The sequence below is a fragment of the Emys orbicularis genome, chromosome 4 (assembly GCF_028017835.1).
Source record: "Emys orbicularis isolate rEmyOrb1 chromosome 4, rEmyOrb1.hap1, whole genome shotgun sequence".
In the NCBI taxonomy this organism is placed as follows: domain Eukaryota; kingdom Metazoa; phylum Chordata; order Testudines; family Emydidae; genus Emys; species Emys orbicularis.
Genome location: NC_088686.1, coordinates 48,185,688 through 48,211,861, shown reverse-complemented (window position 1 = coordinate 48,211,861; position 26,174 = coordinate 48,185,688). Strand labels below are relative to the sequence as shown.

General features: G+C 39.2%; 1 protein-coding gene across 2 annotated transcripts in view; it reads left to right on the top strand.

The window, feature by feature from the left end:
* Window positions 1–24,985, top strand: part of LOC135877161 (signal recognition particle subunit SRP54-like) — a 73,394-nt gene extending 48,409 nt beyond the window's left edge. The window contains exons 2-5 of one of the 2 annotated variants that reach the window (XM_065402518.1): window positions 6,934–7,113; window positions 20,599–20,665; window positions 23,322–23,419; window positions 24,578–24,985. In XM_065402518.1, the coding sequence (XP_065258590.1) occupies window positions 6,934–7,113; window positions 20,599–20,665; window positions 23,322–23,419; window positions 24,578–24,790 (558 nt within the window). In that variant the 3' untranslated portion in view covers window positions 24,791–24,985. The remainder of the gene's footprint in view (window positions 1–6,933; window positions 7,114–20,598; window positions 20,666–23,321; window positions 23,420–24,577) is intronic. The other variant, XM_065402519.1, reaches the window with a different exon arrangement.
* The last annotated feature ends 1,189 nt before the right edge of the window (window positions 24,986–26,174 follow it).

The following is a 26,174-nucleotide window of genomic DNA, read 5'->3' as shown; positions in this document are numbered from 1 at the left end:
TTGGCTTTGGTTAATATTTTAAATAACTACATTTTTGTAGAGTAGAGGGACTCTCTCACAACATAATAGGCTGGATTTTTTCACTGTATAGTATGTTATTGTTTTCTGTAAGCCTTTATGTATGTGGACGTTTTTGTGTTCCATTCATGTAGCTAACAAATAGTGTTCTAAATGTCACTGCTCAATCATAGAGACAAGGTGGACCAACTCTTTACCTGCCTTGTCCCTCTAATATCCTGGGACCAACACTGCATACAACTGCTCAATCATATTGCTTTTTGTTGCATACCATTCTTGTATGTTGCCCATATAGATTGCTAGCTCTTCATGTCAGAGATCTTGTCTTCCTGTCTCTAAAGGGCCTAGTATGTTCTTTCTGTTGTGAAAATGTGTCTAAAACTTACAGATCTATGCAGTCCTATTAAGTGTATGGAAACTCATCTCCTTGCTGGCATCTTCTCTATAAGTACACCTCTACCCCAATATAACACTGTCCTCGGGAGCCAAAAAAATCTTACTGCGTTATAGGTGAAACCGCGTTATATCGAACTTGCTTTGATCCGCTGGAGTGCGCAGCCTCGCCCCCCCGTGCGCTGCTTTACCACGTTATATTAAATTCATGTTATATCGGGTCACGTTATATCGGGGTAGAGGTGTAGTTGGGATTGAGGTGTTGAATTCAGTTTGTTGAGAAATAAAAGCAGCGTGAAATTCTTTCCACTGGAATTCTGTTTGGTGGCATGTGTGTTGGAAGATGTCTGCTTAACAGTTAATTCTGATGGTACCCTAAAGTTCACCTTTCTATCTTTCTTTTATGTGCTGTGATTTACTTATTTCAGAATTATTTAGAATTACATTGTGTGTCAGTTTGATCTTGAGACTTGCCTGCTTTTCCAAATCTTTGCAGTTCATTTTCAAACCGATATCTGTTCTGGGATGGAAGTAATGTTATCATTGGGGATTGTTATAAAAATTTGATCTTTGAAGACCATATTATTGGGTGAGTTTGAATGACTTGGAAACATAATTTTAAAAAGGTGATGTTAGATTAGTTCTGCTATCTTTAGCTGTGGTCTTGTGGGAGAAGCAAGGGTGCAACATTTGAGATGTAAAAAATGTTTACTAAGTAGAACAGGGAAGTTTTAACATCTATTTTGGGAAAAAAAGTAAGAATAATAATGTAGATAATACACTTAACTATCTGGATTTGTTTTAATATTTTTGATATCTGTATAAAAGGGAATTAGTTTAATCCAGAGTGGATAAAAATAGATTATTAAAACATTTTTTATTTAAATTGGACTTTTAAATTTAAAATTAAATATACCGTATATACTCGATCATAAGTCGGTTCGTTTATAAGCCAATCCCCCCCCCCCCAAAATGGCTAAATAAAATTGGAAAATGTTTATGACCCATTCATAAACTGACCCTATAATTCACAGGTTGGCAAACTTTGGCTCCCGGGCCATCAGGATAAGCCGCTGGCGGGCTGAGACGGTTTGTTTACCTCGAGCGTCAGCAGGCACGGAGGTAAACCTAAGTAAACAAAGTGTCCCGGCGCGCCAGCTACTTATCCTGACGGGCCGGGACAGCAACTAGTGGGGAAATATTTTGGGGGGGGAGAAGATGGGGATCAGGGGAGTAACCCCTGTGACCACTCGCCACATGACCACACCCCTAGCCTGGGACCCCCACACTTTCTACTTGGCGGGTGGGGCTGAGCGGCACAGGCGCAGCCTGCCAGCCCTGGAGCTGCAGCTGCTTCGGAGGCTGTGGGGAGAGCAGCGTGGCCAGAAGCGGAGAGACTCTGGCCCCGCCTCTTCCCTTCTGGCTGTGCTGCCTCTCCTTTTCCCCCTCTGTTGCAGGAGAGGGGCTGTGTCCCACCTCTCCCTCTCTATACTTGTTCATAAGCTGACCCCCTTCTCTGATGCTTCCCTTTTTTACTAAAAAAAATTCAGCTTATGAATGAGTATATACGGTAGGTTGTGGTTGTTGGTGGTTTTTTGTTTTAAATAAGCCTATTTTAAAATTTGAAATTGACAATTTATGTTCAGGCCTAAACTTATTTAATTTAAATGATTTCAATAGATAAAAAAAAAATTAAGCAGTAATGTTTGCTGACAAGTTTTAAAGAGAATCAAACCACTGAACGTGTTGAAGTCATTGGATGAGCACCTGGAACCAGAGTTTGTTGATGTGCTAAACCAGTGTTTGACAGCAATAGCCTGTTCTGTAGGTGCAGAGAGAATATTATCTTCATTTCAGCTTATTCAACTAGTTCAGTTCAGTGACTAGCTCATTCATACTTAAAGCCTGGTCTATACTAGAAAATGAAGTTGGCTTAACTACGTTGCTAAGAGGAGTGAAAAATCCACACCCCTGACCAACGTAGTTAAGCTGACCTAACCCCCAGTGTAGACAGTGTTAGACTGACGGAAGAATTCTTCAGTTGACCTAGCTTTGTGGTCCCCAACCTTTTTGTGGCCAATAGCACATTCATGTTTTCAGAAGAGTGTGGCGGGCGCCAACAATTTTTCAAGGCTTATTTTGTATTTGTACATTAAATAATATGAAAAACATCATATTTAATATTACATAATATATGAATCTATAAGATAAAAAAGGTAATTTTACATGTAAAAAGGTATTAATTAAATTATCCGTCAATTACTCTTTCACCTTACCATGTGAATTTGCTTTTTTTATCTGCCTGTAAGAAAAATTAAGGAGTTTTTACAAAATAAATATCATAAACAGTTTTCATCTTATTTATTTTAAAAAAGTAAAACATTGTTGAACTGCTGGTCCAAATATATTTTTTATTCTTACTTTAACATAGATAGCCAGTTATGGTTAATTAAAAATTATTCTTTGTATTGTTACTTGTATCTGGATTTCAATAAACAAACAAACAAATATGAAAAAAAGTTAAAACACAAGTTAATCATACGCGCTCATCAGCACTTAATGGAAAATAGGTATCATTAATTCACATGGTTTTTCTAATAAAGTCAGTGTGATTTCTTCAGCCAATTTTTCGTAGTTGGGAGAGTAGGATGATATTCCCGTTTGTAAGCAATTGTTAAGATCGGCATCTGTAAGCTGAGATCTGTATTTTGATTTTATAATGTTCATTGTTGAAAACAGAACCTCGCATAGATAAGAGGAACCGAAATAAGATTTTATTTTGTATGCTACATTTTTTAAGGCAGGAAACTTTTTTCGGTCAACCATATTCCAAAAGTTTTCATCTGTTGCGCAGGATTTTAGAACAATATCATTTTGAAGGTCTAAAATCTCCAGTTCCACGTCTTCTGTTCTTACTTGAATGAGACTCGCAATTGATGTAGCCATTTCTGTTACCTCTATTTGGCAAGTAAAAGGATTCACAAGAAAGGCAACTATAGCTCAATGATGGTGAACTGTTGAAATCTCTTTTCAAATTGTTCCAGAAGTATTTGAATGTGGATAACAAATGGTGATGGGTTAAAATCACTGTCACATATCATTTTCTTCATACTTGGGAAATGTATGAGAGACGACTTCTTCATATGTGACATCCACAAGATCAGTTTTGCTTTAAATGATTTTACAGAACCTATCATTTGAGCCACATGTTTGTCTTTTCCCTGGAGCTCAAGATTTAAAATGTTCAATTTGTCAGTGATGTCGGCAAGAAAAGCCAAGTCCATTAACCAGCTGGAGTCTTCTAGTTGCTCGAAGTTCTGATTTGTGGAGTTCAGAAATTCTTTGATGTCTTCAATTAGGCTTAAAAAACGTGCAAGAACTTTACCTTTGCTCAGCCATCGTACTTCTGTGTGCAAGATAAGATCAGATTGTTTATCATCAACATCTTCCAACAGGGCCTTAAAAAATCGGTGTTGCAAAGGTTTCGCTCGAATAGAGTTAATTATTTAAATAATGACATTCATAACGTGTTGAAAAGAAAGAACTTTGACGCACAAAGCTTCTTGGTGGATAATGCAATGATAAGACATAAAGTTCGGAAAGGATTCATTCTTCTTGCAGAGTGCAATGAATCCATTGGCACTGCCCATCAATGCTGGTGCCCCATCAGTGGTGATCGCAGACAGCTTGTGTAGTGGCATATTAATTGATGTTGCGTATGATTTGAATAAATTATAGATGTCCTCACCCTTTGTTCGCCCTTTCATAGGCAATACTTTTAGTAACTCTTCTTTTACGGTGAAGTCACTAAATACCATCCTCACCATAATTGCCAACTGCGCTGTATCCAATATATCTGTCGACTCATCGAACTGCAGTGAAAACCAGTCACATATTTCCAAGTCATCCTTTAGCTGAATTTGCATGTTGCTTGAAATTGCATATATCCTCCTCGTAACTGTGTTGTCTGATAACTGCAAGTCTTGTATTGCCGACAAAATCTCACGCTTGTTAGAAAATCCTTGAAACAGGCAATCAGCACCAGTCAAAAATGCGTCCTTCAACAATTCACCATCTTGAAAGGGTTTTTTCTTCTTTGCAAGCAGATGAGCAATTTTAAAGGAAGCAATAGTAGCACTTTTAGACTTTACCACTTGTCTAGTGAAAACAGATGGCTGGGCAGATAGGTTTGATTTGAGTTGATTAATTTTCTTCTTTCTCAACTCAGATTTAAGTGGATGGCTAATGTCAAAAGAGCTATGATTAGTTTGGAAATGGCATTCGACATTGTTTTTTCGGCACTGCAACAGTACCACCGCACAATTAGCAAACACATTTCCCTTTATTTTCAATAAAACAATAGGATTCTTCCCACTCTGTGTTGAAATAATACGTACGTTGTCTTTTATTTGAACCACTCATTTTGGGGCACAATGTTAAAGTAATAAATCACAAAGCACAAGTAAACAGCAGTATCAGTGCAGCGGAAGAACACTCACATACAGGGCCGGTTCCAGGCACCAGCGGAGCGAGCATGTGCCTGGGGCGGCACATGCTACGGGGCGGCATTCCGTCCATTCTTGGGGTGGCAGAGTCCGAGCGGGTTTTTGTTTTTTGGGGTTTTTTTTTTTTTTTTTTTTTTTTCCTGCTTCGGCAGTTTGGGCTAATTTATTTATTTATTTGTGCTTTGGCAGTTCGGGCGGCGGCAGTCCGAGCCGCTTTTTTTTTTTTTTTGGCACTTCTGGGCAGCGCGGAGAGAAGCCGCGGCCACGTGCCTGCCAGGGACAGAGAACACCGGCGCCTGCAGCCCTGGAGTTCTCTGTTCCCGGCAGGCGCGGGGCTGCGGTTTCTCTCCCCTGCTGGGCACTACTTTTCACACTGTGTCACTAGGTGGGCACACATAAATGCCCCTGCGGGTGCCATGGTACCCATGGGCACTGCGTTGGGGACCACTGACCTAACTACTGCCTCCTGGGGAGGTGGATTGCCTATGCTGATGGGAGAACCCCTCCCATCTGCGTAGGTAGTGTCTACACTGAAGCGCTACAGCAGCACCGCTGCAGCAGCATTTCAAGTGTAGATGAGCCCTAAGATACCAATTGGGAGTTTGAAAAAGCTGAAAAGCTCCTTTTCCTCTTCCAATATATGAATGAAAATTAAGTATGAGAGGATGAGATATACTGTTTCTATAATTTGGAAGGACATGGCGAGACCAGAAACAGTCAGTTCAATTCACTAACTACAGCTAATATTTCCTAGTTTAATAAATCAGTTGATTCTTAAATGCAAAACATGTTTTGATAACCTTCTTTTCTAGTGTACGGCACATTTAATGTAGTTTTATTTAATAATAATACAAAAATTAAAATGCTGTTTTGAGCTCTTTTAATTGCACATATTGCAAGTAAAATAGCAAATGATGCACTTATTTACTAGACTGTTTTCTAACATAATAGAAATGTAAAAAATAAGAAATGAAAATTAATTGAAATTGAGCTGTATAATTAAATAAATTATAGGCACAGTGTATCCCTCCTGGTTAGAAAAAGAATAAGCCACAGATTTAGTGTAAAGTCTAGTTGCAAATCAACATGTTTTTATAGTTACCAACCAGTGAGAATCAACTATTTTCTTTAGGAAAAGAACTAACAAGTACAAATACAAAACATGATTAAAATCAAGGTTGTATGGTTGCTGATTTAGGTCATGATGACAATCTGTTATTTAAATAGTTTTGATTTAAATCACTCTATCCTGATTTCATCTCTTACAACAGCATTTTTCAAAGCATGGGTTGTGACCCCTCCTTGGGGTAGGCCTGAAGGACTAAACTGTGTGTGTGTGTGTGTGTGTGTGTGTGTGTGTGTATGTATTTGGGGGAGGGAGAGAGAGCATGGACAGGCCTTTCAGTTGTTTTTCAGTGTCTCAACTTTAATTTTTTTTAAGTTACTCTCTAGCTCTCATGGTTTTGAAGGATATCTTGAAAACATGAATTGAGTGTTATGTGAGAGCTGTCTGCCTGAATTTGCAAAGAGCCTGAAACAGTTAAGAAATCTGACCTCTGTTCATTTCAATGAGTGTTAACTCAGATGCCAATGATGATATTTTAAATGTCAACATTAACTATTCCATTGTTCACCAAAGCATGTAAAGAAAAGAAAGGATGTGCTGTGTAGTGAAGATCTATACAATATAACTTCAGTGACTGGCTCATTTTGGGTAGACCTCTAATAACAGAAGGCAGGGTTGAAGTGAATGTGATTAATTTAGTTTTCTTGAAATGGGGAGCTCAGCTTTAATAAGTTTGGGAAATGTTACCTTACAGCTGCATCACTTAAAAAACAAACAAAAAAAACTCCACTTCAATCTTCAGAAAAGCTCTCAATGATCTCTGTTACTTCTAGTAAGGTACTTCAGACTGGCTGACAGATATTTTGTGATATTTGTGAGAACCAAACCTCCAGTTTCACTGCTTATCCTGCAGAAGCTGTGTTTTTGAGACCATTATTTTCTTTGTTACAGCTGCACTCAAATGGCGATAGAGGCTTTGAGAATGTGGAACTGGGGATCATAGGAAAAAACAAGAAAATTCCAAGAAGGGTCATTCACTTTGCAAGTGGAGAAACCATGGAAGAATATAGCACAGATGAAGAGGAAGATCCGGTGCAAGAAAAAAAAGACCTCTTACCTTCTATTGATCCTGTAGGTTTGTTACAGATAATTCTTTATTTTATTTGCCGTTTACTGGAAAAGTGATGACCACTTTTTGCACTTGGAAGAAACATAAATAATTATTCAAATCTGACTTCTATTTTATTTTAGCTAGTTACAGTTAAGGATGTAAATAGGGTTTAAAAATAGTGACCATGTAACCTATTAAAAGTCTATCGGTTAAATGGTTAACCGTTAAGGCGTTCACATAGGCCGGGAACTAGGGATGCAGGGGTGCTGCAGCCGCCCCACGTTTACACGGTGAGCAACTCAGTATAATAAAAGGGAGCAGTAAAGAACTTGCAAAAGTTAAATAAAATAAAATAAAATAAAAAATTGAGGTGTTTCAGAAAATACCAAAAATATATTTTAAAGTATGTTGTTAGACTACATCAAGTTCAACATCTACATTTTATTTCAACGATCCATATTTTCCTGATCATGTTGTGTTGGAAGGGTAGAACACTGTCTTTAATACTTTGTCTTGAATAAGTTCACTGTGGTGTCTGTAACCCAGGAAGTATAGGTACGGGGGAGGAGATGCTTGCTTATCTCACTTCATTGGAGTGTGTGCTACCATGCTCTAGCCACTAAGTGATGGCACATTAGAGGAACTAACCACACAATCATACCACTGTGTCAATACACCCATCACATCTTAAAGAAATGTGACTCCAATGGAGAGCTTTACTGGTGGGGCACCCACAAGGAGGCTCATGGCTTTGGTATGGATATTCTGCTTGTTTCTTCCTGAAGAAGTGTTGTTGCCATGGGATTTGGTTAATTAGAGGGTAGCTGTGGGAAGGGGCTGTAGATCACATTTGTCTTTTCCATGGGCTTTGAGTTAAACTAGGTGGGAAAGAGAGAAATTGTGGATATGAGAGAGGCCAGGTTGGAGATCTGGAACTTCAGCAAAGGGGAAGAGGGTATGTGGGGAACAGAAATTGGGACAAATGCAAATTACAAGGGAAACTGTGGAGTTAATCCATAGTGGATTTGTAGCTTTGAGCTCTCTATTATTGGGCTGAAGCTTGTCTTCATTTGGGAAAGAGGAACATGAATATTGGCTGGAGTGAACATAGGATGGGATAAGCAACAAAAACATGTAAAATGTGCAACTTATTAAAAATGACAGTATATTAAGTAAAAATGCTTTAAGTTTCTATTCACATGTTTAAGTAAAGGGCAGTTCTTAAGCTTGCTCATATCCTATTTCTTTAAGGAATCTGTGGGGAGGACAGCATGAGTCACTCTGTACTGGCTAAGGAGGTCACAAATTTATGCCTGTATTCAGGTATTATTCTGAGTCAAAGTTATCCCCAGCCACTCAAAATCTATCCAGGTCTTCTCCAATGCAAATCTCTCATTTAAATGTTCCAAACTATCTGCAATCAGCAGGAGGCCAGGCCAGGATGAGTGATGGGACATTGTATGCAAGGTTAGGAGTACAGGTGAACTGCCTTCCCCTACATAAAGTACAAAATGATTGTTTTCTTTTCAGTCCACTCCAGAAAGCCACTTCTTAGCACATGATCCAAAGCCCATTGAAGTCAGTGAAAAGAGTTCCACTGAATTTAATGGGCTTTGGATAAAGCCTTTAAGAAAAGTGCAGTGGCCAGTTCTTGTATTCCTTTGAATAGCACTCTCCCATCCGTGCTGTGCTGAGGGAAGGCACTGGAGAGTTAGCTGTAGTGAGGGCAGAGGCTACGTCTACACTAGAAACTTCAAAGTGTTGCTGCGGGAGCGCTCCCGCAGCAGCGCTTTGAAGTGTGAGTGTAGTCATGCGCAAGTGCTGGGAGGGAGCTCCTGGTAATCCATCTCCACGAGGGGAATAGCTGTGAGCGCTGGGAGCCTGTCCACACTAGCGCTTTAAAGTGCTCAAACTTGCTGCACTCGGGGGGTGATTTTTCGCACCCCTGAGCCAGCAAGTTAGAGTGCTATAAAATGTAAGTGTGCACAAGCCCAGAGACACACCACTCTACAAACTGGCACATTTTCAAAGTACATTCAAAGATGCATGATAGATGGAAATAGTATGAGTTGTTCCTCTTCTTGCTTCCTTGTTACAAATTTGTGTACACTAAGGAACATGAAGTGTGCCAAAATTGAGATTGGTTCTCTCCCCACCCCCAAATTACTATGTAATCCTTAGTTTTTTATTAATTTTTTGAATTAAAAGAATTCTGTGGCTTGTGGAGCACTATATGCTTTATTGTTCACTCCTTTTTTTTCTTTTATGGAAGAAGCTTCATTATAACAACTTCAATTAAGGTAAACTAGATGAAGGGTTGCTATTATCTGCAGTATGTTTTATGTATCCCAAATGAGTTGAGGACCCACTAGGCCAAGCTGAGCTGTGATGTTTTGGCAAAAACAGCTGCTTTAAAAATGTTTTGTATTGTAGGATTTCTATACGCACAAATAAATAGTCAGTTTGCTCGGACCAGCATGTCTACAACTCATTATCCCAGTTGGGATACAAAAAACTATGTTGCAAATAATAGCAGCTTCTGGTCCAATTTACCTTATGGTACATTTAGTACTTTGGAAATTCTACATCATAAAATTTTGGAGCCCAGCTGGTGTTGGCATCTTTACAGCTCCTCTATTGAGTTGAGGGAAACATTTTTTTTATGTTGCAGAGAAATTATAATTAAGCCAAAACACTTACTGAATGTTTTAGAACTAAACTGAAAATGACCACGTTCCCTTAGCTGACAAGCTTTAAGTTTAGATTTTCAAAGATTATCTGAAAAAATAGCCAGGTCTGAGGAAAAGAAACCGTATCAACCCAGTCTCTCTAATTACCCCTTCCTACTCAAAACCCAGAACCAGTACTCCACCCTCATCTGACTTATCAGCCATCTTTGACACCATCTACCATCCTCTTTTCCTTGAAATATTGGCTTCTCTGACTCTGTTTTCTCCGGGTCCTTCTACCTCTCTAATTGCTCCTTCAGCTTGTTGTTTCCAGAGGATCCTCCTCATTCCCCCCTCCAACTTAGTGTGGGTTCCACAGGACTCTCTCCTTGGTTCCCTTTTCTACTCCCTCTGCACCTTATCTCTAGGTAACTTCATGAGTAAATTCAACTGCCACCTCTATGCTGATGACTTCCAGGCCTGCCGCCTTCTGTCCAAACTAAAATCTCTGCCTGTCTCTGGCTTCTCTTCAATGATGTCTAATCAGAAGGTCATGCTCAACATGGCTAAACCAGAGCTCTGAGTCTTCCCTCAAGCCTTCCCTGCTACTTTATTTCTCGATCACTGTGGACTTGCACTTCTCTAGGTCCTCATATCCAGACTGTCTAAATCTTGCTGATTTTTTTTTCTCTATAACATCTCTAAGATATGGCATTTTCTATCCATCTACATAGCTAAAACTTTTATCCAGGCTCACATCATCTCACGTCTTGTTTTACTACATCGTCCTTTTCTCTGGCCTTGACAAATGCAATCTTGCTCTACCCATTCCGAATGCTTCTGCAAAGATCATTTTCCTAACTCATTGCTTTGACCATGATGCCTCTGTTTTGTATCCCTCCACTGGCTTTCCCTTCTGTATGCATCAAACATAAGCTGGCTTGTTTTTATTTTCAAGGCCCTTTGTGATGTTTCCTATCCTACCTGTTAACTCTCATTCACTATCAAAATGTCAACTCTCGCCTCCAATTGGCTCATGATGCTAGCCTCCATCACCCATTTGTTAAATTTTCAAACAAGCACCTTTGTTCGTTATCTCATGCTGCTGCTTATGCTTGGGAGGAGCTCCCCATAGAATCTGCAAAACTACCTCATTATCCTCCTCCAAAAATGTCCTTAATTTTTGTTTGTTTTGTTTTTGTTTCATACAAAAGACTTAAGTGGTTAGGTGGCTGATGTGCTCAGACCACTGTCTATCTTACTGACCAATATTGTCTCATTTCCTTGTACTTCCTCATCTGTTTGCCTGTCTCTTGTTTGTATCTTGATTACAAGCTGTTTAGAGCAGGGACATTCTTTTTGTTCCGTGTTTGTACAGCACCTAGCACAGTGGGGTCCTAGTCCATCATTAGGGTTCCCAGGTGCTATTACAATACAAATAGTACATAAATAATCTGTGAGTTGGTCAGACAATGAAGTAAAGGCAAAGCAAAGCCAAGGCCATGCACTTTATAAATATATCAGAGGGATAAATATCAGGGAGGGAGAGGAATTATTTAAGCTTAGTACCAATGTGGACACAAGAACAAATGGATATAAACTGGACACTAGGAAGCTTAGACTTGAAATTAGACGAAGGTTTCTAACCATTAGAGGAGTGAAGTTCTGGAACAGCCTTCCAAGTGGAGTAGTGGGGGCAAAAGACATATCTGGCTTCAAGACTAAGCTTGATAAGTTTATGGAGGGGATGGTATGATGGGATAGCCTAATTTTTGCAATTAATTGATCTTTGATTATTAGCAGGTAATTAGGCCCAATGGTCTGTGATAGGATGTTAGATGGGGTGGGATCTGAGTTGCTACAGAGAATTCTTTCCTGGGTGCTGGCTGGTGAGTCTTGCCCATATGCTCAGGGTTTAACTGACCGCCATATTTGGGGTCGGGAAGGAATTTTCCTCCAGGGAAGATTGGCAGAGGCCCTGGAGGTTTTTCGCCTTCCTCTGCAGCATGGGGCACGGGTCACTTGCTGGAGGAGTCTCTGCACCTTGAGGTTTTTAAATCACGATTTGAGGACTTCAGTAACTCAGACCTAGGTTAGGAGTCTTGTTACAGGAGAGGGTGGGTGAGATTCTGTGGCCTGAGTTGTGCAGGAGGTCAGACTAGATGATCATAATGGTCCCTTCTGACCTTAAGTCTATGAGTCTATAAGAGGAAGCCAAAAATGAACTACCCCAAAATAATCATTGGTCTTAAAGATTTTTCAGTTCATGTGAGTGGGGTGGGGAACCTGCACTGTCTAAGTCCTTTACCACAATCTTCAAGGACTTTGTTTAACTAAAACATTTTACGTTGTAAACCTAGTAACACTGAAATTCTCTTGAAATGTATCAACAAAAATACAATTCACTCCCCATCCTTAGCAACAATGTGTGTTGAGTCTTTCTTAGCTTTGGCTAAATGATGTTAGGCATTTTTGATAGTTCAAAGTTAAAGTCGTTAGTCCATTACAGTGTGTAGTTACACTAGATTTGTTGTTCCTATTGTCATGACAGGTAGTTTGCTGCCATGTTCTCTCTCCAAAATAATCTGAATGTGTGGGGTTATCTTTTTTAAAAGAATAGGTGAGTCTTTTAGATACTAGGGCTAATATTTCTTCTAGTGAGTGAGCTTCCTTACTACAATTCAACTTCCTTAGGAATAGAACTGTATACTGCTATAGCTGAATCTTCCTTAAGATGTTTGTAAATTTTAATTTTAGTTGCACCTTCCTTCTCTGTCTGAATTTAGTTAGAGAGGGTATGTGTGTGTATTTAATGTTGCAAATCTTATTTCATTTCTGTCTGTTAAGCACTAATTCCATCTTCTAATGCAAATTTGATAAATTCCATTAGAAGAACATAGTACTTTTCCACCCCCATTCTCCCAATCAAAGTATTGAGATTTCTTTGAGCATAGGGGATTGAAATGCACTGTCTGGATGCTTGTTAATAAGGCTTATTTTAAGTGCCATTTTTTCCAGTATTACTCAATACATTTAAAGCTACTTCACAGAGTAAGAGTTATATATATTGAGCTATTCTGTGGTAATTCTGTTCATCTAACTCTGAAGGGTCTCTATTAGCCACTTGCAAACTAGCTATTCTCTACATCTTAGTTTGTATTGCTTTTGGGAAATTTTGGCACCTTTGGAAAATCCTATCCATGTAAACTGACTGAGCAAGTAAGAAGAAAGGAAAGCAGGATTATTCCCTGTGTGTGTTTCCTTGTTCCTAGTGTTTCACAGTGAAACACATCTTTTTCTTTTCCTGTTGAATTAGCACAGAATAACTTCTCTTTTGTCTTTCTCCCTCCTTTGAGACAGTTGAAGGAACACTTTACCTTTTGGATTATGGGATACAATGTTTCATATTGACTAGTTATGCTGGTTGTATTAAGGGCACAGTTTGTAATTGAAGCAGGGACTCTGTGATAAATAACTCTGTTTTTTCCTAGAATCTTATTAAAACTTTCCATAGAGGTGGTCCTGACTTACTAAATTTGTTTAATTTTGCATTGTGGCAAGATAGTGGAATCTAGAAGATTATGTACATATCATTGAATTAAAAGTGCTATTAAATTGTATCTGAATTTGCATTATTTCAATAGTATGTTAAAAGAATTCTGCATTTGGTTTATTACATTCCTGTTACTTCGAGAAGTTCAGTTCCTTTTGGTATTTTTAAATGTTAAAGTAATGCTTCTAACCGCTTGCTCGCTGCTAACCAGCATCACTCTAAAATGGTTTGTCCTGTGCACTGTGTGAATGCCTTTTTCACCTTATCACGTTGTTTATCTGTAGGGTTGTGCTGGTGCCAACCATTACTCCCATTTATAGCAACATCCTTTCCAGCACTCTTCCTGACTTCTCTGACTAAACAAGCACAAAAGTGACTGCCATTAGAACGACTGCCAACTGAGTACTTAATTAACAAGCATAGGGTGCTTTTGTGCAGCTAGGACAGCAGCCTTTTTGCTTATGCTTGTCACCATAGCAGAACACTTCCTATAACCCCTGCTAAAAATACATCGTGTCTGGATTCTCAGTAGGCAGTCAACAGAATGATGCAGGTAGTGTGAAAGCTAGTCTTGTGTAAGCCAGAGGAACGTTCTATCAGATAAGCACTGAAATCTGGTAATCTGCATACATACACAAAATGTAATTGTAATGCTTTGTCTTAAAACCATAGAAATTAGTTCTTAAACCTTTAATAGCTATATACATATTAAATAACATATAAAATAAGAATTTTCACACTTGTTTTAAACAGTACTTGTCAGGGTGGATTTGCTTTAAATCCAATTGATTTAAATCACTAGTCAGGAAGACTAGATTTAATCATGGATTTCTACATAAAAGTGCATTCTTGTTGGTTGTTATAACCTTAATACATATTCTTCACAACTCAGAGATAGATGTAGGTTTCATTTTTAGATGGTACACACTATACATTTTTAAAGTGATTTATTTGAGAACTTTTCAGATTAGTTTTACAGCTATATCAGAAAATGAATGATTATTTGGTTGTTTTATTTACCAAAGGTAATTGAAGCAGATAGTTCACCTTCCAATGACTTCATAAATATCTCCAATTCAACAGGTTAATCATTAATATTTGGAGGATTTTCTTGCCAGGCTGTATTAGGAGGAGAACATCACCAGACAGACAGATAAATTGTTTTATTTAACTAAAACAACAACGTTATGTATTCTGGATTTTTTTCTTCAAAAACAAACATATAATATTATAACAAAACAAGCATATGAATTTTTGAATTTAGTTAAATATTCAAGTTTTTTAAAATCAGGTTTGTTTTTGTTAAAATTGTTTTTCTAAAATAGTTAAATGAAATATTAAAAAAAAAATTAAATCGACTATGTCAGCCAAGTCAACATGAGAAACTTAAAATTTAGGCTTCTGCAGCTAACTCAGTTGTCTTCACCTTCATTTTCCTTTGTTCGTTCATAATTTGGAAAAGAAAAACAAGCTTTCCTGCTTTTTCAGGTTCCAAACAATTTCTCAATTTGGAATGAATTAGTCCAAAGGAAGAAAATATTCTTTCGCAGTGTGCAGCAGCAGTCAAAAAAGCAAACAGGATGTTAGGAATCATTAAAAAGGGGATAGAGAATAAGACGGAGAATATCTTATTGCCCTTCTATAAATCCATGGTACGCCCACAACTTGAATACTGCGTATAGATGTGGTCTCCTCATCTCAAAAAATATATACTGGCATTAGAAAAGGTTCAGAGAAGGGCAACTAAAATGATTAGGGGTTTGGAATGGGTCCCATATGAGGAGAGATTAAAGAGGCTAGGACTTTTCAGCTTGGAAAAGAGGAGACTAAGGGGGGATATGATAGAGGTATGTAAAATCATGAGTGGTGTGGAGAAAGTGAATAAGGAAAAGTTATTTACTTGTTCCCATAATATAACAACTAGGGGCCACCAAATGAAATTAATGGGCAGCAGGTTTAAAACAAATAAAAGGAAGTTCTTCACACAGCGCACAGTCAACTTGTGGAACTCCTTGCCTGAGGAGGTTGTGAAGGCTAGGACTATAACAGGGTTTAAAAGAGAACTGGATAAATTCATGGAGGTTAAGTCCATTAATGGCTATTAGCCAGGATGGGTAAGGAATGATGTCCCTAGCCTCTGTTTGTCAGAGGGTGGTGATAGATGGCAGGAGAGAGATCACTTGATCATTACTTGTTAGGTTCACTCCCTCTGGGGCACCTGGCATTGGCCACTGTCGGTAGACAGGATATTGGGCTGAATGGACCTTTGGTCTGACCCAGTGTGGCTGTTCTTATGTTCTATGTCCTACACCGGCAGAAGAAGCTACTGCTGTTAAAAGTGAGATTATCACTTCAACAGTCTCTGAATCAAAGTGCTTAAGTGACTTCCACCAGTTCACTGGTGTGACTTTCTTTAAAATGTCATCAGCAAACATATTTCTTGAATAGTTCACCCTTAGCTCTGAAGTTTTATAGTTGGCATTATGGAGGGATGATTGCTGGATATCCATGTCATAGCCAACACCTCTTCTTCAGCAGTTAAGATTTGACCCTGGTACCGAGTATTGAGAATATTTGCAAGAAAATGAGCTGGAGATAGTACTGTACTTGTCCCATTTGTTTTTTTTTTTGATGCTTGTAATTTAGCTCTGTCATTGCATATTTCTCTTTTTAAGATCTCACTCAGTTCCTTCCAAATTTCAACAGCATCACCAATAAAGCAGCTATTTCCCTGCATTTTGTTCAAGGCTACAGAAATAGGCTTCAGGGTACTCAGCATGTGTTCAACATTTCTCTTAAGACCAATGTTGAGAACTTTGGCTGTGACAGTGCCATCTATTTTTTCACAGTTTTGTTCACAAACTATCATCAGATTAGGCCAGTTCTTGATATAGTGCTCAAAACAGTCCACCACTGAGTTCCATCACATGTCTTGTGGGAGACTTAGCTTGGTTCCTCACACTTTTTTCAGAGCAGCTGCTGCTGCAAAGTGATTGTTATGGAAGTATTTTGCAATTTCAACAACATTAGCCTTTATTTCTGGAACACTGAAGTCTTTGGCTAGGAGGTGCATCAAATGAGCACTGCAACTGTATGTTGTTAGCTTGGGACTGTCTTCACTCCCTCTTCTAAGTTTCTTCCAATCTTGGATACATTTGCAGCATTGTCTGTGACCAAGCTGTGTACTAGACATTTGAATTTTTTTTCAGTTTGTTATAGCTTTTACTGCTACTTCTTGTAAATATTCTGCTGTGTGTGCATTTCCTGATGTATCAATTATTTCTGTAAGGAAGACATTCCCTTCTTCTGTTGTCACACAAACACATACAATAGGATCATTGTGGACATTGCTCAATCCATCAAGACTCAGGTTAACAATTTTACCCTCTAGACCTTTTGCACACTGCTCAATTTCTCTTTCATACACTTTATCCAGCAATTTGCCTTCGACATCTGCTCTGTTGGGTGGACTGTATCCTGGTCTTAATGACTGAACCATGTTAATGAAGTGTGGAAATCATACGGAAAGGAGAGTTTGTTGCATAAACAAACTGGGCAATTTTTTCATCAATTACCTCTTTTTGTAATCTGCTGGTTCTTATCACAAACTTACCTATTGTTGTTTCTGGATGATGATTTTTTATTCTCTTTCTGCCACAGGTGATATACTATGGCTATGTGACATACATGATGTGACTGAAACACTATCATTGGCAGATAACTCTGAAACTAACGATGGTGATCTTGAAGGTGGATAGTCTTCAGAATCCTGAATGTTGAGGATAGATTCTCCTAAACAAAATAAGTCAATGCAGTTATTTAATTATTATTAACACACTGCTCATTTAGTATTAGTCATTGTATTCACTGACACTCAGTACTACTTTAAAGGTGAAATTGTAAAAGGAAGATCTGCCTATTTCAACTATTTATTTTTTTATCACAACTACATCTAAAATGATAGCACCATAGAGTAACAACTATATTTTTTTGCTCAAACATGAGAATTCAAGAATAGTCCAGAAGGAAGACAGGCAGTCCTTAAGAAAGAAGAATGAAATAAAAAAGTTTACCACCCTGAAGATCCTGCATGTTTGGACATTTTCCTTTCATCATCTTCAACGCAGCTTCCTCCTGAGAAGGAACACTTCTCATGATGTTGTTTCCTTTGGGCAACCAGGCCTTGCATTTCTTTGTTGCACTGTTTGCATTTTGCATGCATGCCTGTCTTACCCACAGGTACAGGAACTTCATTAAAATATTCCCAAACTGGATCTCTTTTACGGCCTGCTGGCATTATAGGTTTTCCCTTCTAGTGAAAGAATGGTATGGTAGATTTCAAATTAATGAAGGCTACACTCAGAAAGACCTCAAGATTTCTGGAATATGCTTCTCAAACAGTTTCACTTTTGTTTCGACTGCCTGTCCCTCCCATCTTACATTTATCTCCAAACTTCTTCTCCTTGTCCAGATCTATTCTGCCCCCAACAACCTTCTATTCATTGAACTTTTTGAAACTTGGCACTTTTAGAGAGCAGTAAGGGATTGACTCTGTGTGCACAAATTTGCAGAGGGACAATAGGGTTGAGGTCTGTTATTTCTCACCTCTGTATATTATTTATTTATTTATTTAATTATTTTAAAACATTTTTGCTGTTAACAAGCATGTTATCTCTGAAGACACAAATCCACAGTTTGAGAACTGCAAAACTAAGAATCTCTGATGTTATCTTCTGAGCACCGAGTCCCATTGGGTAGATAGAAAGATTAACCTAAATAATTATACAGAAGCCCCTGGAACCTCATAAAATTGGGTCCCTAATCCATGAACTATTGGAACTCATTTACAAAACTTTTCTTAAACATTACATGAATATATTGTCTCATACTATAGAATTAGAATTTATAATCTCTATTCCATGATGAGATATCTTTGAGCTATACTGTATCTTAGTTTGGTTTTTTTCCTCAAAAAGCATTTTATAAAAAAAAAAAAAATCCATCTGATTTTTATCCACCCTGGTACTTGTAATGGCTTAAATAACTCCATCGTTGTAAAATAGCATCTGAAAACTCTTGCTATTGCACGGGTGTGGCAGTTGGGCTAAGTAATCCATCATCTGTGTCAGGGGTGGACAAACTTTTTGGCCTGAGGGTCACTTCGGGGTTCCGAAATTATATGGCAGGCTGGGTAGGGACGGCTGTGCCTCCCCAAACAGCCTGGCCCCTGCCTGCTATCCACCCCCTCCCACTTCCTGCTCCCCTCAGAACCCCTGACCCATCCAACACCCCCTGCTCCTTGTCCCCTGACCGTCCCCTCCCGGTATCCCCACACCCTGACAGGCCCCCTGGGACACCCATACCTATCCAACCGCTCCCTGTTCCCTGACCATCCTGCCTCCTGACAGGTCCCCCAGGACTCCCATGCCTATCCAACTACTCCCTGTCCCCTGACTCCCCCCGGGGACTCCTTACCCCTTATACGACCTCCCCGCCCCCTTATCATGCCGCTCAGAGCACCAGGACTGGCAGCCATGCCGCCGCGCAGTCTAGAACACCGGGGCAGGCCGGCGGCTCTCGCAGCCGCGCTGCCCGGCAGAAGCTCACAGCCCTGCTGCTCAGAGCGCTGGTGGCACAGCGAGCTGAAGCTGCGGGGGAGGGGGAATAGCAGGGGAGGGGCCGGGGGCTAGCCTCCCCAGCCGGGAGCTCAAGGGTCGGGTAGGAGGCTCCTGCAGGCTGGATGTGGCCCAGGGGCTGCAGTTTGCCCACCTCTGATCTATGTAGTCTCTTTCGTGTGAGCAGTGAAATTGTTGCATGGTGATTGGTTGAGTTATCTTTGTCACAATGGTCAAAGACTCTTGGCGTGGAAGAGATAAATGCCTTACTGTAGTTGAAAACCTGTGCTATTGCACGGGTGTAATTCATAAAGTCAAAATGGCTGAGAACTTAAACTGGATGATACAGACTGCAAACACCAGTGGTGATTGAACCTAGTGTTGTGAACGAAAAGAGCTCTCAGCCATTCTTGTGGCTGTTTCCATCGCTTCATGCTGACTCAGCAGACATTTTAGGCTTCAGAGTGACAATTCTGGAATCTTATTTTATAGATAATGGTTCAGGCATGTCTCAGTACCATTTTACTGGTACTTTCCAGCAGAAAGACCCCTCTACTGACAGTTTCTTATAAAAAACAAACCTCATTTGAATTCAGGAGCAGGAGATTTTCAAAGTTTTATTCAGGCAAGCTCTATTATTTATGAGAAACATATATAAGTCTTCTAGTTAATTATATAATTTGTCTTTTCACAATGGTCAAGGTCTCTAGCCTTGTCATTAGAACTGGTTAGAAATTATTTTTGATTTTTCTCCATTCCCCTTCCCAACAAATTGTATGACCTAGAGGGATGCTCAACCTTTCTCAGCTGGTTAGAAACCTAGACAAAATGCCATGGGGTCCCCAAGTGCTCCTGAGGTTCTAGATAGTGACATCATCAGTGTGTTCTTTAGCCATTTTTCCTGCGTTGCAATATTTCCATTGATGTGCATCTCTCCTTAATCATTCATGTTTCTGTTACTTCCAGAGTAGACTGCTGCTAATACTGTTCTGTGCTCTTGGAGACCACTTGGTGGATCTTGTACTAACTGAAGCCAGTAGCTAACTGACTTTGCAATACAAGCCACTTGAAGCATTTTTTAGATTGCATTAGATTATCTACTTCTTGGTGCAATTCAAGGTGCTGACTTGGATCTATAAAACCCTATAAGATTTGAATCCTGCCTGACCTAGACTGCCTCTCTCCCAGGGACTATCTTGACAACTGATCTTCTAATGATCCTTATATATGAATGAAATGGAAATAGAAGCAGGGAATACTGGTGGAGAGGACTCTGGAATTCAGTTTTCCTGGCTGGTCAGAACTCAAGACCTTCAGCATAGTGTGTAAGGCCCATCTATTCATTTTCTCTGATGGAGTGGAAGGTTGAATTTCTTTTGAGGGGGAAGTAAGTATAAGCAATAAGACATACATGTGCATGGACACCTAGAAATGGCTAGTTTTATGACCTGTGCAGTGACATCAGGCTTTAAAGATCTAAAACCAGAATTAGTATAACTTTCTTAAAACCAAAGCACTGACCTGAGCGTTGACAAACTGTTGGCAGAAAGACAAGGTGGCAGCTTTCTCTTCTGGTTCTGTGCCCTTTTTAAGTTACTATATACTTCATGTATTATGTGCCACAATTTTATGGTCACAATGCTACTCTTATTAATTTTATCATTACAGACTAAGCTTACCTGGGGACCCTACTTGTGGTTTCATATGCTAAGAGTTGCCACGTCAACCTTATCAGGTATTGGTTCATTTACTTTTTAAGGTAAACTACTCCAAAGAATATTAACTAGCTTTTTGAAAGCTTGTTACATGATGAGGTGTAACAACTGGTAGGTGACTTATTGGCCATTTGGAACATTCCTCAAGTCTGCCACACATCTATATTTTGGTTGTGTAACTTTCCATCTCTTCGGTGCCAAGTTATTTCATTTTACAACTGTGAGAAAATCAAATGAAAGAATAAACCAAAATCTCCCTCTTGTTAAATACTAATTTCCTCATCTGTGGCTTACTAAGGAAACATTTGTTCAGGTAAGTTGTGAGAAGTAATCAATCTGTCTTCCTGGGAAGAAATGTGCATGATCTGTCAGTTGTGTGTGGCACTTGGTCACCAATTGGCTGACTTACAAAACCAAGCTAGAATCAAAGCTGCTTTAGATACTTGCCGTTCATGAGCATTTAATTGATGTGACATATGTCCTGATTTGGTTTAATAGGGAAATATTTTGGTGTGCCACCAGACATATAAGAACTTCAGTAGAAGGATATGTGTAAAATAAAATGTTTTCCAATCAAAGGCCATTAGGTCTGTAAGTCTGTTTTCTATAGAACTTACCGTCTACAGCAATGATGTCTATAAATCACTTGTGTGACTTGGCCTGAAAAGAACTTTGTAGAGAGAGAGAGTCAGTATGCATAAGGTTTTAGTTCTTGTTATCTTGAGATTCTGAATATTGTGTTAAATATCTGTATTCACAGTATTTTTGAGATGTTGTTTGTTGGATTATCTAATACCTAGCTTCTCATTTGCTCTTCTCGGAGAGTGTTAAGCAACAGAGCTAATAAGTTTACATTATCCAGTAAGCTTATTTTCCTGAGGGGTCCTGCAGATTTGAGGTACCATATATACTCGATCATAAGCCGGTTCGTTTATAAGTCGACCCCCCCCCCCCCCGCCCAAGATGGATATGTAAAAATGGAAAAATTTTATGACCCATTCATAAGCCGACCGTATAATTCAGGGGTCAGCAAACTTTGGCTCCTGGGCCATCAGGATAAGCCGCTGGCGGGCCGAGATGATTTGTTTACCTCGAGCATCCCCAGGCACGGAGGTAAACAAAGTGTCCCGGCGCGCCAGCTGCTTACCCTGACGGGCTGGAACAGCAACTGGTGGGGAAATGCTTTTGGGGGGGAGAAGCTGGGAGTCAGGGGACTCCACCCCTAGCCCGGGACCCCCAGACTCTCCCCCATCCCATCCCTTCCCACCTTATCAGGGGAGGATGTCTCTGGCCTGGCTGGGCCGGGCGGCGCGGCCACAGCCTGCCAGCCCCGGAGCTGCAGCTGCTTCGGAGGCTGGGGGGAGAGCAGCGTGGCCAGAAGCAGAAAGACTCTGGCCCCGCCTCTTCCCTTCTGGCTCTGCTGGCTGTGCTGCCTCTCCTTGCTCCCTCTGTTGGGGAGGGGCTGTGTCCCACCTCTCCCTCTCTATACCCGTTCATAAGCCGACCCCCTTCTCTGGTGCATCCCTTTTTTCGTTTAAAAAAAAAAATCGGCTTATGAACGAGTATATATGGTACATTCTCCTTGGTTTTTCATCCTCCTTGCCCTCAAGGCCCTATACTGCAGCAATCATTTTGGCCAAGGAATTGCCATGAGCCCATCTATTCCACTCCTTTGTTAGAAGGGATGCCCACTTACTCCCTGGTGACTTAAACTGAGAGAACTGAAATCAAATCCCATTGATCTATGCAGCTGTGTATAGCACACACTGTTGCTAAAACACTGTTAGCCCAGAATCTACATATGTCAATACATACATTCTACATACATACGTGTGTGTGTATATACTATATATTCTATATACATTCTGTTCTATTTGCTGGCTGCAAACATCACTCACTACAAATACTTGTAATCTAGCCATTATTTTACATAGTCTTATTTTGTTCTGCTTTGGAATCTGTTAACGCAAAAGTACCGAATTACAAAATTAAAAGTACTTCCTTTGCAGTCAAATTTTCACACTATTTGGTTCCTTTTATTAATTTTATGTGTAGCCTCCAGTTTTGTCATTCATTCCTGCATTTTTGACTAGTTACCCACTGTTATTGGTAACATTAAATGTGCTAATGAATTAAAATATATAAAGGTATTATATTTTAAACACACTGAATTATCAACTTGTTCATTAAAGTGCAGTTCTACTCTGAAAATGAATGTAAAAATGGGCATTATGGGGTTCTGTTTCTATTTTCCATATTATATGTCCTCATTTGAAGATAATATACTTTTACCGTGGGCCCTGGAAGTTAAGCTGGATTCTTTCCTTCTCGCACATTTTTGCAGGTTATAAAGATTCTGCTGACCAAACTCTGCCCTCTGTGACATTTATGCAACCATGTGTGCAATCCCACTGAAAACAACATGAAAGTGGAACTGACTTGAACTTACTAAACAATATGCATAAGTAACAGAATACATCTCTTTACCTAGCTAGGTTGGCTGTCCAGTGTGAACAGCAGTAAACAGTAAATGTATCACTAAATTGAGCAGTTATGACGGACTACACATGATGATTTTTTTTAAGCAGCTGCTCTCTTTTGAAGTAGAACTGCTCGTAAAACTCTGAAAACGAAATCTAAGGAATTCAGGTAAAGGCCTCTCTGTTTTATTTTTAGTGTGTGACTTCCTTGGGGAAAAGATTGCATCCGTTTTGGGCATAAGTACACCAAAATACCAGTATGCCATTGATGAGTACTACAGGATGAAGAAGGAGGTGTGTCTTTTTCTTTACTGTTAAGTTTGACAAAGTAAAAATTGCATTGTCTGTAGTATTTACTAAAGATAGCTCAATCCATTTGGCCTAAACCTCAGCCTTTTCTTTGAATCTTTCTTTCTTTTTAAAGAAGCTCTCTTCCCATATGCTTCCTCACCTTTAGACTCTTACCCCTGGATTAGCAATTTCCAGGTCTCTTAGTGAGTCCTGGTCACTGCTGTATTCCAGTCTCTTGCACAGTGCACTTTAAGGACAATTTGCAGATTGTGTGAGAGATGCATGTAGTGGTTATTGGACAGTGACTGAATTCTTTAGAGGAATGGTGGAGGCTCAGTTTTTAAGGCGCCTTTTTAAATTGTTTCGTACGGTTATTGTTTCTCCTGAAAGAACAGGTTAACAAACAGTGAAACAATTTATACAGAAGTCTTTCACTCACAATTACAGAAATATTAAGTAACTTGTCTTTTAATGATCCTTACGTGTTTTTCATTTATTTGTTTTTTATCAAGCTACTTACTTGTCCCAACTTCCCTGCTTGTGTCCCCTTTGTTCCCCCTTTCCCATGATATATCACAAAATTAATGGCTTGCACAAATGTCCTGTGTCTTTGCATTGGCTCCTCTTACTTAGAATATTTCTAGTATTTTAAAATGGTAAAACTTTTCATTCACAATAGCGAAATTCTGAGGGTTGACATTCCAAAGCACATGCTGGGGGAAGATCTTTTATAACCAAGTAATGACTTCTGTTTGCACATCTTTGTAAAATGTTGAAAATGCAAACCTTATTTGAAAGGTAATAGCCAGAAATATTACACATTATTGCTGTTGACAAATAATTGGCTTCTTAAGTCAAAATTTATCTGTGTGTATCTCTTTTGCATGTGTAGAGAAAGTTCAACTCTTCAGCTTCATTTCTCAGAGTAGTGTGAAAGGTGATTCTGGAAAAAGTATTTCTGAATGATTACTGGAATGGACCAGTGACTTGTAACTGATGTTTGCTTTGGTTATTATGGCTGAACTATCAATGAAAGCAAAATTTTTGTGAGTGCAAAGATGTGCTTGGATGCCTGTAATTGAAACTGACGTGTTCTTACAGAAGGAGTTGTGAGGAATACAGGTTGCAGAAAGTATTGTATTTTGTGGAAATTTTTCTTAGGAGGAAGAGGAGGAGGAAGAAAACAAAATGTCAGAAGAGGCAGAGAGACGATATCAAGAGCAGCAGAGCAAGCCACAAGATGAGACTACTGTCCAGACAGACCAACCTGAGGCAACAGCATGTAATGCATTTGTGAATCTCAATTTTGAAACTGAGGGAGAAGGCCAATCTGTTGCAGAAAGTAAACAAGACTTAACTACTGTCCCTACTTAAAATATAAGGTTCTGCATAACGCCAGTTTTTTAAAATTGGCAGCAAAAGTGTGGGAAAAATCTTGTACTTTTTCAGTGGAATGTAACTCATTTAAAACTCTGGCCAGGAGAGAGCTAAATAACGTCTGTTCAGTCCACAACTATTGAATAAAGTCTAAGACACTGCCAAGCTGACATTTCTGTTAAAATAAAAATTTTGGACAACAAAAAAAACTAGTTGAGTATAAATTAAATATGCTAGACCTCATCTTTTTCTGAACAGTGTAGGTAAAAATATCTCTAATCTTTTCCCTGAACATCTGGTGCCTGTCTGACACTCGTGGATTGAAGATAGTGCTATTTTATACTTTTAAAAGCCTATTTTGTATTTATAAAATCCTTATTGAAAATTAGCTCTCTATGAATAGATTGTCTGACTAATTAGAACTGATTTCCCATAGTGGCTTCACAAGGCACCTTAGTGACTTCCAAGTTCACAGTAATGTCTTTATTTATTGTCACCATTTTATGTATTTATTATTTAGACACGAGCTTTAACCTAACGGTGTCTGAGTGCCTGTTGAAACAATTTCCTCTTTTAAAAGGAGGTTGTAAGCTCTATTTAGAACTTGCTCCGCTAAAGCTACATCAATTGTGGAGGTTAGCAGTGCTCAGACAACGAATTCTGTTGTCTAGCAAAGAACAGTATGAGCATCAGCTCTGTGAAGCACAGTCTCACTCCATTTATGAGAGACACTTCTCCTAGCCAGTTAAATATATAGTTTCAGTAGGTTCTAATAAGGTCCTAGGAAGTAAATTGAAATTGGATTCCTGGCCTTGAATTAAACACGCCAATTGTCAACATTTTAAAGACATAGGGTACCCGTCTATAGCTAAAAGTGTGCTGTTTGACTGTTTGGTCCGCTCTAGAGCATTTATATGATGCTGTAGAGTCTCCATATTGTTACCTGAATGGAATATTTGTGCATATCATGCAAAAATATTGTATTTGGTTGCAAGTGAGGAGTTCAGCTTTGCAGCTTTTCCCCCCTGAAGTATTTAAAAATGAACTAAAGAAATACAGGCTAAATTTCAGTATTAGAATCTCTCTTAAGGAAGCAATTTCCGTTAGCTCTAAAGAACTAATCAAAATTACTTTGAATTCAGCTGGAATTTCTTTTAAAATCTATTTAACTGAAATTAAGACTAAGCCTTCTGCTAAAATGTTAGTATCTGTATTTTTGTATTGGAAACAAACTATCTTACCCAGGGGAAGACACTGCTCTTCTGCCCAGAGGCCATTGTAAACCAGGCCCAAATAATGATTAGAGGAAGAAGAGTTAACTAAAGTAAGAAGCAGCTCGCTCTCCTAACTTGCAAAAGAGAAATAGTTTATTTCAGGGCAC